Source organism: Misgurnus anguillicaudatus, chromosome 14 (assembly GCF_027580225.2).
Source record: "Misgurnus anguillicaudatus chromosome 14, ASM2758022v2, whole genome shotgun sequence".
Classification (NCBI taxonomy): domain Eukaryota; kingdom Metazoa; phylum Chordata; class Actinopteri; order Cypriniformes; family Cobitidae; genus Misgurnus; species Misgurnus anguillicaudatus.
In genome coordinates this window covers 25,620,330-25,637,860 of record NC_073350.2, presented here as the reverse complement: position 1 = coordinate 25,637,860, position 17,531 = coordinate 25,620,330, and the positions used below count along the sequence as shown (strand labels likewise).

At 39.7% G+C, this 17,531-nt stretch overlaps 1 protein-coding gene across 5 annotated transcripts in view; it reads right to left on the bottom strand.

Moving 5' to 3' along the window:
* The window catches only part of cacna1ab (calcium channel, voltage-dependent, P/Q type, alpha 1A subunit, b), a 190,250-nt gene that overhangs the window by 127,746 nt on the left and 44,973 nt on the right, over nucleotides 1-17,531 (bottom strand). For all 5 annotated transcript variants that reach the window (XM_073876150.1, XM_073876154.1, XM_073876151.1 and 2 more), the window contains exon 2: nucleotides 12,795-13,060. In XM_073876150.1, the coding sequence (XP_073732251.1) occupies nucleotides 12,795-13,060 (266 nt within the window). The remainder of the gene's footprint in view (nucleotides 1-12,794; nucleotides 13,061-17,531) is intronic.

Here is a 17,531-nt window from a genome sequence, read left to right as displayed (position 1 = left end):
ATCTGGACAGACAGACGGACGAATGGATGGACAGACAGGTACACAGACAGATGGTGGATAGACAGACAGACAGGTATATAGACAGACATATAAAGAACTGAAAGATTAATGGATGGGCAAACGGATGGATTGATGGATCGATATGTATATATGTACATGTATATAGAGAGACAGTCAGATGGATGCAAGGAGGGACGGATGAAAAGACAGACAGACGATGGAAGGACGGATGGACAGACAGGAAGAGAGGCAGATGGGTAGATGGACAGACAGACAAATGGGTATATAGACAGACAGACAGGTGGATAGGAGGACAGACGAATGGATAGATAGAAAGACAGATGGATGGGCTTAAGAATGGACAGACAGACGGACAAATGGACAGACAGACAGGTGCATAGACAAATGGTGGATAGACAGACAGACAGGTATATAGACAGACATAAAGGACAGACAGATAGATGGATGGGCAAACAGATGGATTGATGGATCGATATGTATATATGTATATGTATATAGACAGACAGACAGATGGATGCAAGGAGGGACGGATGAAAAGACAGACAGACGGATGGAAGGACGGATGGACAGACAGGAAGAGAGGCAGATGGGTAGATAGACCGACAGACAGGTGGATGGAGGACAGATGAATGGATAAAAAGACAGATCGATGGAAAGAATGACAGACAGATGGACTGAAGAATGGACAGACAGAAGGACAAATGGATGGACAGACAGGTACACAGGCAGATGGGTAGATAGACAGACAGTTATATATATATATATATATATATATGAATAGAGGGATGGATGGAAAGACAGACAGATAGATGGATGGTTGAATGGGCAGACAGACAGATCGATATGTATACAGACAGACAGACAGTTGAATGGAGGCAAGGAGGGACGATGGATAGACAGACGGGTGGATGGATAGATAGATGGGCAGACATACGGACTCATTAGTCCGAACAGAGAGAGACAAGAGAGAAAGGGCACAGCTAATGTAGAATATAATAATAGCTCATAAGAATGATGTCTCTATTTTAATAAATGGGTCTATTTTAATGCCAACCCCATTTAAATATACATGCACTCTCTTCCTCTTTCTCCACCTCGACTCATCTCTCCTTCCTCCTCTCCCTTCTCTTCATCTCTTTCTCTGGCTCTCACACTTTCTCCAGAAGCAGCCCCTATAATGCCAAATCACACTGTCATCAGAATAATTATTATCATTACCCTCCCTTACATAAGCGCTCCTATTAGTATCCTCTCATTAATGCTGTGTTTTAATCGCAAAATAACAATTAGGCTGGATATCTGTTTGATCGATTCAGGGCAAAGATGAAAACATGGCTCCTGATCAACAATACTAGGCACTTCCAGTCTCAAATGGTTATAAAAGGAAATGGAATAAAGGGAATATGAGAAGAGCCAAAACTGTATTTGACAATGAATCAAATGCATCATGGCACACACTGATATTTAACAGCATTGCTTATACCTAGTGGGCCCTGAAACTCGACAGAAACCAGCGCCGGAAACATTCCAGCTGGACTGTGGGATACCTGAGGCTAAAGGCACACTTTACTGCTTTTGTCTTATAGCTGCAGTCACTTGGAAAGGTCCAGTGTACGATACAGTAGCTACCCTAACCGCAAGACACACACACACGCACGCAAGACCTATGGCATGAACCATTTTTTTACTTTTGGTATAAAGGCCAGTTAATAAGATTTTTTGGCAGGCTGCACAAAGTGACTTTTATATCTTGTTGTCTCAAAACACACCCTAATTTACTTAGTAAATAACCACACAAACACTGTTTGAACAACACCTGCTCCTTACAGTGTGTTAGTGAATTTTATAGGTACACCAAGTGCAGAAATACAATGTGGTGTTTTTTGAATGTGTCAACAACAGTGCCATAAATATTTAGTTAATCCACGTGTAACAACTGCAATCTTTAATTTCCTAATCCAACCAAAAACAAAAACTGAACTCTATTGGTCCACAAAATCCCTCCAATCTTCTTTTTGGTGGGTGAATAGGAACGAGTTTCAGTGGTTTTATGAACTAATTGTGCCAGTGTTAATAAGCCTTTAAAAGTGACACATAATCAAACGAAGAGGGAATCATGGGAGCTCATAAGGTGAGACTTTCCTTACAATGACAGCAGTGACACTAAGGCCATACAGCCACTCTGGATGTAAGCCAATGGCTCACATCCAACACATCCTGGCAGACAATGGCAAGAACTCTTGAATCTCTCCCTCTGTTTGTCTGTCTCTTTCTTTCTCAATGATACACACTGACGTAATCTTTAAAAACAAGTTAGTTCAACAACATCTGTGGCATGCTATCAATTACTACAGACAATAATTTTGAAGCCTACATCATGTTTGTTGTAATGCTCCACATCAGTCTCATGTCAAAATATATGTTTCAGTGCAATGACTGCACTTTCGAAAGTATGTTAACTTTAATTCTAATGCAATGCACAGTCCCATAATTTTTATGGTATAAACTTTTTGTGGTATTTGACATCATGTCATGGTTGTTAGTAGTAGAGATATATACTGCCCTACAAAGCCAAAGCGCAGTAACTACGCATATGGTCAAAATTGAGTTAAGGGTTGAAATGGGCTTTGTGAGATCTGTTGTGTCTTGTGACAAAGTCTCCTGGTTCAATTTTGTCCCCTTTTAGAGAAACGTGTGTGCCAAAATTGCGGTAGCATGTTTGACTGGTTGGTGTAAAAAACTTAAAGGGCATTTTTCTCAGTTTCAGTGTTTGCGTAGTTACTGCACTTAGCCTTTGTAGGGCAGTATAGGTGTTTTAATAACATCTAAAGCCCTGTTCACACCGCAAGCGAATAGCAGCAACAGAAGTTGCAAATGATGCACAACTTTCTAGAGCAACAACCAATGGGAGTGAAGTCAGTGGAGTCAAAGATATTTAATATTAACAAGATGCATCACTGGTATTGATATGAATAGGGAAGATTGCTACGATCAGTATGGCCGCTCTAGTTCCAGTAAAAAGAGCCAATCGTTAACTGTTAAAGGGTGAAATCCTCTGCACATGCGCAGTTTCTGACAAGCCTGGAGGCGTTGCAAATATGGCGTCACAGCAGGCCCGGGGCAACAAAGGTTTATTTTTGGTATTTATTGCAAGGTTTTATTAGCTTGGTTAAAACCAGACCATTCTCAGAAGTAACTGAGTTATAATCTGGCAAAGCTCCATAGACAAATCATTCCCAAAGGGGCGTCACCAACGGACGTCTCTCAAATGCCTCTGTGTCCAATTGGATAGACCTAAAACCAATCACAGCAATGAAGGAGATGACGTATGCAGAGCTATATCAGACTTTTGCCGGATCCAGTCGATAGACAGCGATAACATCTTTTTTTAGATATGAAGGCTTCGAGTGTTGGTCCTTGCTCGGGTTTTAACGAAAAGGAAAAGTTTAGATCGCTTAAAACAGATGCGATAGCTGATTTGAACGAGTGAAGTTCAACTTCGGCATTCATCTTTGTATTGTACAAAATCTGCTTCACCGTCGCTGCGCTGTCTTCATCGTGTAAAGCCCGCCCCAACGTTTCTGAATGGTGCTGCGATTTCTCTGCATTAAAAAATGGGCTTGAATGGCCTCTTTGCCAGACTACTTGCAGAGCAAATCTAAACTTACTGAAGTTGTCTGGGTTTTCCCAGGCTAAGGTTTTATAAAAAAGATAACTAATTGAAAATGTATTGTGTGTTTAAAGAGAAACCAGGCAAGTCTGCGTAATATTTCTCTACGAGCTCCCCCTAGTGTCTGAAATTAAATGCTTTCAAACACACTGTCGTAAAAACGAACTGTTGTCCCTCCCCCCTCGGAACCAAGTTTATCAGCTTATTTCTAATCCAGTTATGTTTCCCTTCCATCAAAGGTTTTTGATGCTTCTTCCCCGGCTCTGCCATTTGCAACAATCGCTAGCCGTGTTTAGCTCGCCTGCCTCTGTGTTGTTTGCCTTAAAGTGATACTGCTTCTCGCGATATCTGAGACTTTGCGAGAATGAAGGACACCGGGTCGGATACAGCGAAGTTGCAAGTGGGGTATTCTTCCTACAGATGGTAGGGGCGGGCGAAAGAGACTTCATTCGTCCGGTAATGAGTCATTTAACCATATACCGACTTACAAAGATGATTTATTAACATAAAAATGCTGCCTTGTGTCCCTTTAAAAGACTAACTAAAATAAACTAAAAATATAAAGAAAATTCCCTAACTCTTTCCTCGCCATTGACAAGTTAACTATTCTTCTTTTACAATTAAAAGAAAATGCTTCCCTGCCAATAAAGTGTTTTTCCGGCAATCTGTATTTCTGCTATTATCCACTAGGTGGCGCTTTTACCCAACTTATAAAACCTGGAAGTATTCCCTTAGGGCAAACAGTTTAAACTCCATGTATGTTTTAAGGATCGCTCTGAATCTGATCTCTATCAAAAAGTCCTTCACAAGCAGGGGCGAAAATCTCATCTAAATGTTGGGGGGGACAATAAACATAAAATTTTTCAAGAACAATTTTTGAAGGGGACACCAATAATACAGGCAAAATTGTACTTGCAAGGAAATGTGTACAGATAGAAAACGTTTCTCTTTCTCTATGAACGGACACAAATGTAATTTTAATACACATAAATTCAGAGGTGGAAAGAGTAATAAAATATTCAAGTAAAGTTACTTTAATAATATTTTACTTAAGTAAAAGTAAAGTTACTGGTCTAAAAATACTCATGTAAAAGTAAAAAGTAAGTCATTTTAATTTTACTCAAGAGTAAAAAGTTACTTTTTTTTACAGCGGGGAGAGGTTTCTAGTATAGTTCAAAAAAGACTCAAACTAGTTGTTTTTTATTGTAGGAACATCTTTACAATTAAAGTGCAATAACAAAAAGTTAATAACATAAAAAGCTTTTTTATAACTAAGAAACAGTTATGGAATTATTTAATGATTTTTACAGGTGACTTATGCACTTTTGAAGCAAAAATAATATGAGGTCAGCAGCTAGTAAATACAATCACTAAGGTTGTAATTGATGTATTGCTGGTAACATACATTATTTTATTAAACTATATACCTAGTTTAAATGAGCATATCATGAGATGAGTGCCAAAATATACTTTTATCCTTTACACGTTTATTGTAGCTTCCCTGACCTGTGTACCCCGATGTCTTTCAATCTCTCTCTCTCTCTCTCTCTCTCTCTCTCTGCAATGTCTAATTACCTGCGCATTCCCGAGGACGTTCTTAAGTTGTTTGACTTGACGCGAAGCTGCTAGACCTCGAAGGATGCGCATGTAGTAAAAACGCGTCGTGCAAATTAGCGCTAAAAACCCGGTCGGCAATTCAAGAGCTTGAATGAAGCAATCGCTTTGCGTCAACGGCCAGTGGTTTCTTTCATAAGAATTGAATTGAGGGTCTGCATTAGCCCGTGCCTGTCTCGTCCCTCTCCATGGCTCTTTCTGCGCGTTCCCCCGCCCATCAATCAATCATCCGTGGCGCTTCTTGCTTTTTTGTTTTATTTTTACTCAGTAACGGATATGATTTAAAATGTAGCGAAGTAGCCTACAATACTTTAAACAAAACATACTTAAGTTAAAGTAAAAGTACAGATTTTAAAAACTACTCAAAAAAGTAAAAGTACACACAAGAAACCCCAATTACAGCAACGTGAGTAAATGTAATTTGTTACTTTCAGCTCTGCCTCACCTCTTCATGAATGCATAACAAGTTTTCTTGTTCGTTTATCTGCTTCTGTTCTCATAAAACGAAATATGTTCATGTTTATATGTCCAAATAGACCAGTTTTAAAACACATGTGGATAAACTGATAAGTGGTGGGAAACGTTGGTTTGTAGGTATATAGCTGATTAACGCGTCGGCTTCGTACACTTCTCAACCACCCTTCTGTGTGGCGCGGGCAGTGGACCAAACCACTGTGAGGCAAGGGAGGGGGGAATCCAAATGTTTTCAACGTTTTTTGTTGTTGCTCCGTTTGGATTTGTATTGTTTTACTTCTTACACAACTATTTTAAGTATTATAAATCATTAAATTATTTTCAATACACATATTTTGATGATATTTTAGGGGGGGACAACCCTCAGATGGGGGGGTCCTGTCCCCCCCGACCCCCCCGGGATTTCCGCCTATGTTCACAAGAATGGAATTATCTCAGCTTTCTGCTCAAAATGTTGTATTTTTTGAAGAAACCTACCCATATTTGAGAGGTGATAAAAAGAGAACAAACGAAGGTAAGATGAAACTTTTTTTGTTGTTGTTTGAAAGCAGGGGGTCTGTTCTTTCATTTGATATATTGTATGTTTATATATTCAAAGAAGAAAGAAGGAAATAAACTTTTGTGAAAATAATAAAAAAATGCTAAAAACTCTGGCAGGGAAAAAATTAAGAAACTTTGGGAGTTAAAGGAAAAAATATAAGCAAAAAATAAAGAAAAATAGGTTTAGTTATTTTCTATTTATTTTTTATATGCAACAGGGCTATGTGTCTCCAACTGGCTAATGAAGTTCAGATAAATAATCCCACTAAAAGATGACTGGACAGGAAAGGATAAACGTGGATTTCTGTTGGCTGGATGACAATTTCTATTGGCTGCCGGTCGTGTTGGTGCGTCTAATGTAACGCAGCTCAGTGTGTACGGTCAGCGGTGAGTCATCTTGACTTATAATATGCGTTATGATATTAGTTCAGTAAGTTTGATCTACACTGCATGTTTATGAAGAAATTCAATGCGAAAAGCAGATAAAATTTAAAGTTACAATTTTATTAGTTTTGTCTGTTTGGTTAGCTCTACAGTATACTTGTGAAAATATTGTTTTAGTGAATGATGCATTCAAAAATCTGCCAAAAATCTTTTTTTTAGGTTGAAAGTTAAGCCCCATTAAAAATTTCATGTGCCCCATCAGTCATTTCATTCTGCAGCCAGGCCTGCGGAGCAATGACTTTGGTGAACACTTTGGTGAAATCACATCACCTATCTCTTGTCAACTACTGCAATGGACAATACAATAGTTACTAGTATGACCAGAATTAGGAACGTTCCTAATGACACACTATAAGAGAGAGAGATGGGCGACACCCAGTGACAAAGTCGCTGGTGGTGTGAACACGGCTTAATACATGACAATGATCCAGATAGGAATTATTACAAAACTCTTTTCCATTTAAGCTCTTCTTATCACATTACTTTCAGCTAAAACTAAACAGACTTAAGTCTGCCGAGATCCGATCAGCTTTCACAAGCCAAGAGTCTCAATGTGTTTAGCAAAGCATCATGGGAGGGCTCAAAATACAATTGCAAAAGGTTATGAACTTTTTTGGAATTACTTCCTCCTAACATGGGGCAACGACAACAGCAGGACAAAAATATAAAAAAATTATTGTAAAAAAAACTTAATTTGGTATTCATAAAAAAGACCTTTAAACAGCAGAGGGTGCTTAAAGGTTACGGCAATAGGGAAGGAAATGTCCAACTGAGAAGCAAAAAAGAACATTACAATATGAGTATGTGTGGGAGAGTGGAGACAGACAGACAGACAGACAGACTAGTGGGTATTTGTGTGTCTAAAAGAGACAACCCTGAACTCTTTCCTTAAGTTACACTTAAGTTTAAAAAGCTAGCTAAATCCTTTCTAAATGCACAAGCCTTACTATCATATACATAAAATGATTTATTTTTACAATAGCAGCAATATTTATCTAGTACAGGATTTAAGGCTGATTAACTACTTTGGGGCTTGTTACTGGAAAAGATGCGCCATTTTGAAACAGTGGGGCTACTGTCATGCCCCTGAAAAATGTAGTTACATTAGTAACACTGATACATTGTAATGCTATTCCAGGCTTTGAGCAACACTCAGATGCACACTTACAGTACATATAAGACCATTAGACGCTTCTACTCAAACTATGTTATATCCCTTCAAGTTTGCACTGCAGCAAAGCGCCAGATTGTGCTCTCTAGCCAGAGAAAAGCAATGGATTTAGTGTCTGGTATCTGGCGCGTGTGTGGGTGTGCGAGTGTGTGCGCGTATCTATTTCTTGTGTGGCCTTGCATGTGTGTCTCTGCGATTGCACACTGGAGCGTGAATGTCCCACATGGTGTGTGTGTGTGTGATGCCATTGGCTGGTGCTGAGTCCTGGCCCGGTTCCTTTTTCCTTTGGTCTCCCAAGGAGACTGATCCTACAGAACAGGTGTCACTGTTTTAGCTGCCATAGTCCACGTGCAATGTGTTGTGTGCCTTTTATGCCACAGGCTGTGCCACACGAGCAAGTCTTCACTGAGGCAGCAATGATCCACCCTTTGCATATTACTGCTGATGGGCACAATTTTCATTCAGTTTGGACAGTGCGAAGCCGTTCTTTTTTAAAGGTACCTTTAAAGGGACACTCCACTTTTTTTTGAAAATATGCTCATTTTCCAGCTCCCCTAGAGTTAAACATTTAATTTTTACCGTTTTGGAATCCATTCAGCTGATCTCCGTGTTTGGCAGTACCATTTTTAGCATAGCTTAGCATAATTCATTGAATCTGATTAGATGGCTGCAGCAGGCACAATGATATTACACAGCCCCTGAAAATAGTCCCCTGCTATTGAAAGTAACCAGGGGACTATTTTCGGGCAGTGCGTAATATTACTACGCCTGCTGCAGTCATGTTACTGCAGCAAAGTCCTTGATTCGCCAGAATGAGAGTAAAGTTCCTAGTCATTTCTGCCTAGAAAATCGCAACTTTTAATTTTCCTTCGGTCTTAGTACACAATGTAACTACAGAAGAGTCAAGCTTTAAATAAGAAAAATATCAAAACTCTTTGGTTATTTTTGAGCGCAATGCTAATGGTCTAATCAGATTCAATGGATTATGCTAAGCTATAATAAAAGTGGTACCGCCAGACGCGGAGATCAGCTGAGTGGATTCCAAAATGGTAAGAATCAAATATTTAACTCTAGGGGAGCTGGAAAATGAGCATATTTTCAATAAAGTGGAGTGTCCCTTTAAAAAAGATCCTAATATGTACCATTTCGGTACAGATGTATACCTTTGAGGTACCAGTATTGAAATACTGGGACTAGTGTGGTTAATCATAAAAAAAAACAGTTCTAGCTCACTTTACACCCCAAAATCATAATTGTATTTTGCCAAAAAATAAGAAATAAACCTAATTTATTAACATAAATGTTTCACATTGTGATTATTTTAATGACAATTTTCACCCAACAAAATAAAGGCAGTAAATAATTTCTTAAATACTTTTCAGAATGTCTGATTTGTTCATCAACAGTAACAAGAATGATATGTTTTGCATTACACCAATTTGGGGGGTCCTGAAATAATAAACTCACCTTTCAAATAATATTTATGATCATAAAAGTGGGTTTTAATTTTTTTAATAAAAATATACAGTATGTATATTATTTTTTTATTTGATTTTTGGGTGAAAAATAAGCATACTGATCAATAAAAAGTCATACAGAATCCTGATTTGTACTTTAATATAACACCATGTGCTTATACACTCATGTTTGCCCAAACTGGTATAAGAATAGCTTTGAATCTATTTGAAACACATATGTGCACACACATGCACGTGCACAGAAGGGGACAAAATATGTATACCTCTCCAAATGACTCTTTTTTCCGTTCTTTTACCATTTCCTCGCACATGCTCACGCTCAGTGAGTCCAACAAAACCACAGGAAGCTCCACCACCATACAGACAACAGAGAGAACAAGCAGATGGTCTTAGAGAATCAGAGAGAGAGAGAGAAATGGCTAAAGGATAAGGGGGGCGTAGGAACATGAGAGTATGAAGGAATTTTTTTACTGGCACCCATACAAGACCTCATAAACTCATCATTTAGACAGAGTATTTTTAAAACAGTCTAACACCTCTAAAACTGCACTGGTTTAACAAACCATTAGCACAGAGATGGGAATAAAGACAACCAGCTAACACACTGACCCAACGAGATCTAAAGTTGTTCCAGTGCCACTACATTAATGTCATCTGATACATAAAATTTTTTTTGTATGGCACTTTTTACATACTGTTCAAGTGCAACATTACCAATGGGACACCAAAACTACAAAGATCATAATGGCAGGAAATGTTCGAGATTACCCCAGTTAACCTTACACCTTAAAGGTGCGATGTGTAGATTTTAGCCGCATCTAGCGATGAAGTTGTGAATTGCAACTAATAGTTCACCGCTCATCCCTCCCTTTCGAAACAAATAAAGTAGCTATGGTAGCCTGCACAGGACAAACATGTCATCATCAAAGACGCGTTCTGTAGAGCGGTTTGTCCATTTAGGGCTGTAGACATAAGGTGGCCTAAAATGGCGACTTCCATGTAAGGGGACCCGCGGTTTATGTAGATAAAAACAGCTCATTCTAATGTAATAAAAGCATAACAGTTCATTATGTAAGGTCTTTATACACCACTAATAATATAGTTATGTATATTATATTGCACTTCTGTCAAGAGATCCTCCTAAAATTTACACACTGCACCTTTAACTCACCATTTTACAATGAAATGATCCGTAATTATAAAGTAACAGTTTTCCAAAAATGAATCACAGAAACAGGGTGGGATTGTGACCCAAGTATCTTGAATAACTGGCAATAAACAGAGAAGGCATTAGCATCAGTATCCTGCCTCTGTTACAGTACAGCTAATATTACAGAGATAATATGTATCTTACATCTTAACGCATGGCAGCCTGCCAATCACCATAAAATAATCTGTCTGTCTAACCATTTTAAAGCCTCTAAGAGCCACTATGGCACTACTGTGATCCGGGTCTAACTGTATAACCGGTACTATATATAAGAAAGAAGAGCCGTTACAGCCTAATGTTTTGTATCACAAACGTTAATATCACAAAGGCTGCAGTTTCATTGTGATTACGGGATTCCAGAAACTTTGATGACTTCTGATGAAATGGGGCACTGACTTTAAATAGCGTGCTTGCGATAAAAAAAATAGCATTTGTTTATTTAGTAGCAGTGGGGCTCGTGACTGCTCATCCGAGGGGCGCAGATTCAAAATACGTGTGTTGCTTGCGTTTTCAAAATATGTGTTTGTTGCCTCATGTGAACCGTGTGCATCACGTGTTTTGTCAAAATAAGTGCCTGCTGCGCTCGCGTCAAAACAGTTTATGATAAAAGAGACGCTCACGTTCACAAAATACACGCAAGACACTCCCTTAACAGTAAACTCTGATTACGCATGAGATCTGGCAAACGCGAGGGTCTCTTTTTATTATAAACCCTTTAGACGCGTCTGCAGCAGGCACTTATTTTGACAAGACACGCGATGCACATAGGATCGCTCGACGCGCAGAACACATATTTTGAAATTACGAACCAAACACATGACGGGCTACATACATGTTGTGACGAACTCCGCATCGAGCGCCCTCGAAAAAAGAAATCACCGGCCGCCACTGGTTAATAGATGTCCACATACACAAGAAAAATCACTGTTCTTTGATTTGTAAATCTATAACATTGCCCAGCTTCAATTTGCAATACAGTATTCAAACTCATGCACTCTCACAAATAAGCTTTCACTGGCACAGTACTCTTTAAAAAGTCCTAATATTTACCATTTAGGTATAGATGTACTTGCGAGGTTCCAATAGGTACCCATGAAATACCAATTTATATATCTAATGTACTATGCATTCTTTAAATACAAATATGTTACTTTTTAAAATGGTACCGCCCCAGTAACAGCTTCTGTACCTAATTTTCTGAGTGTGTTTGTGCATCACAACCTCATGCAGCTGTAATGAACTAATGTTATTTTAATGAAATCAGCACAACATCGAACCTCCACCGCACCGAGTTTAGTAAAACAGTGGCACACCAGACAAGTGAGCCATTTCTGATTCTCTAAACCTTTTTTCTTCATCACATTTTTTTTCCCTTGCTATACTCCAATCTACACTGCAAGGCTCCACTAAAGCTCATATGCTGACATCAGCAGCCACCCTCCACACACACGAGCACTCAAACAGTCACCAGCGGGAAACCACACACGCCCACGCAGCCTCAGGCCTCTGAACACAGACCTGTAGACGTAACATGTGTCTTACACACAGATATGACAACACATGCACATTACTAACGGTCACGTCTAGACCTGTATTTGGGAAAAGGGTGGGGTACAACCTCTTCATTTAAAAGCAATTATAGAGGAAAGCACAATTTGCCAGACCAGTGTGAACAACAAATGTTAGTTCAAAATGACTTAATTAGCATTGTCAGCATATTAGAAAGATAAATGGGATTCATCAAAAAGCTACGCTTTAAAAATGCAGGGCCGTCTTTAAGCCATGGATGGGTAAAATATGGACAAACCCAACTATTTAAAGTAACCTGATTGGTTGTTTTTAACCCATGGCTGGGGAAATCTGGACATTATGTTAGTTAATTTATATTAAAGGTTTGGTTTGTCCATATTTTATGAAAATCTTAAGAGTACTTTTGCTAAAAAATATATTTTTTGTTTTAAGTTATGATTATGACAATACAATTTTTTAAATCATAATTAAATAACAGTATAGTGAGAACATGATTTACATAAATTTCTATTAGAAATAAGTCACTTACCTAAGAGCCAATCAAAAGAGGCCATCAGCACTATGTAACATATTACAAATCTGTACCTGTTCCCAGGGGCCTGCATCTGTCTGCGTGGTGCATTACATTTGGTAAAGGATATGGCCATTCGGTGATCTTTTTGGCGTATTTTCTCACTAAGTTGTCCTCACTGAAGAGAAACAGAGACCGGTTGACCGTCAGGCAGTTCTGTCGGACCGGGATCGGGTTGTAAATGGCCATGGTCCGGGCTCTCTGGGCCATCGATTGCTTGTACATCCTCTGGGCCCCTGGCGGGCCGCCTTGCCTGCTGCCGCCTCGGCCGGGTCCCCCCTGACCGGAGCTCCCGCCGCCGTACCTGGACGGCACCTCGTCTCCGAACCGAGCCATTCTGTAGACACCAAACGCCAATCGTTACGAAGCAGCCGAGAAGGGGGTAAAGTTTCAGGGTGAGCACACCACATCACACCCCATCCGCCTCAACACAGAGCACACATACATTCAGATCTTCATAGCTAAGAAACGTCCATCATGAAACACCAAACAAGATCAAAGTAGATGGGGATGTGTGTGTGCGCGCGCGTTTGTGTGCCAAAAAGGGGCTTTATAATCAGATAAAACGATTGGTAGATGGATGAGTATGTCCTTAAAATGGTTCAGTCAGCTCAACAGTTCGTTTTGACCAAAATTAAACAAATAGCCACACATAAATAGATAAAATGTCGACGGTTTGTCTTCCTCAGGAGGGTGGGATCCACATTCTATAAAGTATTTTCAGTGTCAACAGATCGGTCTGGATCATCTTGCAACTTGCATGGTGCATATACAGAAAATAATTTTAACATAATTGCGCAAATACAGAAATTGCATGTAGAATGGATGTTGCAACTATATCAGGTCTATGCGTCTTTTTTGGCAGGAACTGCAGCTGCATTCTCGTTTCCCCCCCACATCCATAAGATAAAAATAGAATAGAAAAATGGTGAAAATCTTTAAATAATTAATTTATTTCTGTGGTATCCGCAATGTTTGATATGGTATGGCAATATTCAGCCTCCCCTCCGCCAAACTCTCGGATTACACTCGCAAATGCAGACGACGGGGCTTCCCCAAAAAATCCACACTTCGGTGACATTTGTTGATTTTTTTCAGTAATTTAAGTTCGTTAATTTTTTTACAGCCATATCGGTCCAACCAAGTGGGCGTGAGCGCGCGCTGGGAAAATGAAAAACACCGTGTCAAGATATGATGGTGATTTCTTGCGGCTTATCTCTCAATTCCTCAACGTTAAAAGACAAAAAACAATTATCATCTATACTCCAGAACTCGGAGAGAAATCCAAAATGCGAAAAATCCGACAGCGGTCGTTGAAAGAAGCATCGTCAGTTTTGGAGACGCGCCGTAGCGCGCGGATTGGAGCTCGAGCTCGCATCTTCGGTGGCACGAGTAACCGAGAGGAACCGAGAGGCACCCATCGCCTGAAGCCCCCTCAAAAACCCCGCTTCGGTTTATTCCTCGCCTCAGTGGACGACGAAATGTCCAGGGGCGATGATTTCCCCTGTGATTTTTTTTTTCGGCGGAGAAAAAGACACGGCGACTCGGGGTCTCGAGCGCAATACTCCTCAGATCAGCTGGCGGGTTTAGAGCATCTGATCAATTTAACGCTCGTGCTCAAATCTCAAGCCAAGCCTTGCAGCACATGACGCGCGTCCCCGTAGCTATTCGCGTATCCTCCAGCTCACTCCTCCTTATGGCCAGAAGACTTAACTGAGCTCCGTGTGCCATTTTGCTTCTCGCAAATTCACATTAGAGTCAGTGTGTGAAACGAGACATTATCGATAGGCGATGCGTGGCTTCATATCTCTCGATAAGCTTTGCATCCGAGTCATACACCTTGCCGGAAGAGGGAGTGTGTGAAAACCAATTGTTGACCAAGTATGGGTTTGTGGGAACACTTTACGGTGTATTTCTTTGTTACACATTACATGCTACTATAAATAATGAACACAAACCAACTAAACATTGTTATTATTATTACTACAAGATGTGCAATTACAAAACAACGCAAAGTGAGGTTTTATTGGTGAATGTTACAAAAAGGCAGGCGAGCCATGAAATGCATTAAATACAATTTTTACATAACAGAGCAATGTGATGCCTCATCCCTGAACATACAGTTTGTCAGTCTGAAAAGACACTGAGGAGCGAGTCTGTCCTAAAAAAAACACTCTGCTCATATTATGCCCATCTGTCCACCTGGCATCAGTTTTTAAATGCCTTTGGTTGCTAATTCCCTGGGTTTACTTTGCTGTTAAACTCGCTGAGAAAGCGTGTCCGATCTCCATTTAATGACAGCTGGTGCCATATTAAAGGGCTGTGTAGTTATTTCGGTAATGTTTTGTAGCACAGAAATATATTTGCTGTATAAACGACGTAGACGCGCTATTTTGGCGCTGTCCTGGGTTCTGAAACGGCGCTGTCCGAGGTACTGAAATCAATGTACGAACCCTGTAAGAGAGCAATGATTTGGGGAAAAAGCAGTCAAGGTACAGCATAATTAGTCAGGGTACTTGTTCCGGGAGCTTTCGCGTCAAGCTGGCCATAATAATGCAATAAAAGGGGAGGATTCCTGCTGAGGAGGTGGAGTGGTTGTCCTGGTAGTGGGCGAGCGTGAGTGTCGGTAAGGGGCGTGGATGCGCAGTCTGTAGCGTCTCTGCCGAAGCGCCTGGTGTAATGCAACAAAGATGATGAGCCTCCGTGTTGAGAGACATGGTTAATTAAGGCCTAATGCATTCGCTTGGGGAGACAATTTGACAAAATGTTTTATAACATACAAACACACACACACACACACACACACACACACACACACACACACACACACACACACACACACACACACACACACACACACACACACACACACACCAGCACAGGCAAATGAAAAAGAGAGAGAGTGAGAAATCACCACTGCAGCACACGTTGCACATAGGTGACTATTCACTTGCTCCTCTTCTGCAAAACATACGTTTTCTAAATGATTTTCGAGCTTCATGCATGCAAAAAAACAGTACAGTCCATTTCATTTAAATCATGTCAGCTCCGATGTAATAAAAAGGCTGTTGAAAGAAATAAACCAATGTTTATATATCCGGTTTGTGTGTGTGCACTGTGTGCAGCATGTGTCTGTGTATCTGTAACAGCATGCTAAGTGTTCCTGTGTTTCTGGTGGCACTGACTGTGCCATGAGACTGAGTCGTGCTGTGGCCCTGATGTGCACCATTGTCATTCAGAACGCGTTCACACGGCAACCCTGCAGGAAGCACCCAGTGCTCCCCCGCATTCTCTCTCTCTCTCTCTCTCTCTCTCTCTCTCTCTCTCTCTCTCTCTCTCTCTCTCTCTCTCTCTCCCCGCTGCATCTCTTATTTTTTCTCTGTCTCTCCACATCCTCCCTCTCTTTTTAGCATTAATCTAGCCCTAAGTAGAGCAAGTAAGAGAGAGAACGGATGATAATGCATGTGTTTTTTGAGGAAAAAGGTCAGGTAAAATGTAAATATGTTCGTTTGTGTGTGTTTGCTGAAAATAAAAAGGCATATAACTTTCAAACCACCTGTTCTCTAAGCACTGTCCCTTCAGGAGTATTTGGGGTTACCAGATGGTGTTTTGACTGAGCATAGCATGAGGCATGATAACCCTTACATCCACACACACACATGCATATACAGAGACAAGAAGTGGTATCCAACAGCAATGTCAAACAAAGTGTATGCCCAGTCCCTGTTCACCTGTAGGAATAAAAGAATGACAAATGAGACCTATTTTACATCTTATTTGTTTATAGACAGCGATGAAATTACATTTAAGATGGAAACTTCCTCTTGGATGTTTCTCTTGAGAGAAGGACTCAAGTAATTGCGCAAAGAAGTTTTGGAGAAGATCCCTATATGACATTTCACATCAAATTCTTCCCATACATAATTGATCTATAAGCTACTTTACAAATGAATTTCTACATTTTTAGTGTATGTGAACTGACTCATTTTTCTCTATTTATATTTTTCCTAAGGAATTTTAGGATAAATGTGAGACAATAGAAAAAATTTGGAAAAAATTATTTGTTACCGTTCATGAAGTTAATATAAAAAAATCTTAAAATGCACTTTTCAGGTTAGCCATTGGTGATATTGATGAGGATGCAACTTTATTTTTTAAAAGAACATTTTATGCCTGTTAATTCAAAATAAAACTGAAATATGTTAAAGAGCAACTATCGTCCGATCTACAATTTTACATTTCCTTTGGTGTGTAAGTGTATATGTTAACAATATGCAAAAGGTACAAACCCCAAAGTAAACGATGACGCAAGTTAACTCCTGTTAGCATTGCATTGTGCGCAAATCTTTCAAACATGGTAAGGAGCGTCACATTTCCAGCTAATGTCAGAAGTATTTAGGCCAACCGCAACGTGCACATATTAGCTGGCCAATCAGGGGCACAGGGCTTTTCAGATCGATGACTTTTGTACAGTATATAGGGCCCTATAAAATCTGTTTTATTTTTTCCCAAATTCCATTTTATTTTTTCCCAAATTCCGTTTTGTCCGTTTTATTTTTTCCCAAATTCCATTTTGTCCGTTTTCATTTTTGCAAATTCCGTTTTGTCTGTTTTAATTTTTTGACAATTATTTTTTATACCCTTTACTGTTATTTTAGTCATAAAAAGAGTGTGCTTTTAATGTTAATGATTAAGGTAAACACAAACACAATAGGAGTGACCTTAAATTTACTGAGGTACCATTTTTTCACATTCCCTGTTTGAAACACACACACATAAACATTTCAATACTCAATTCAATGCATTGT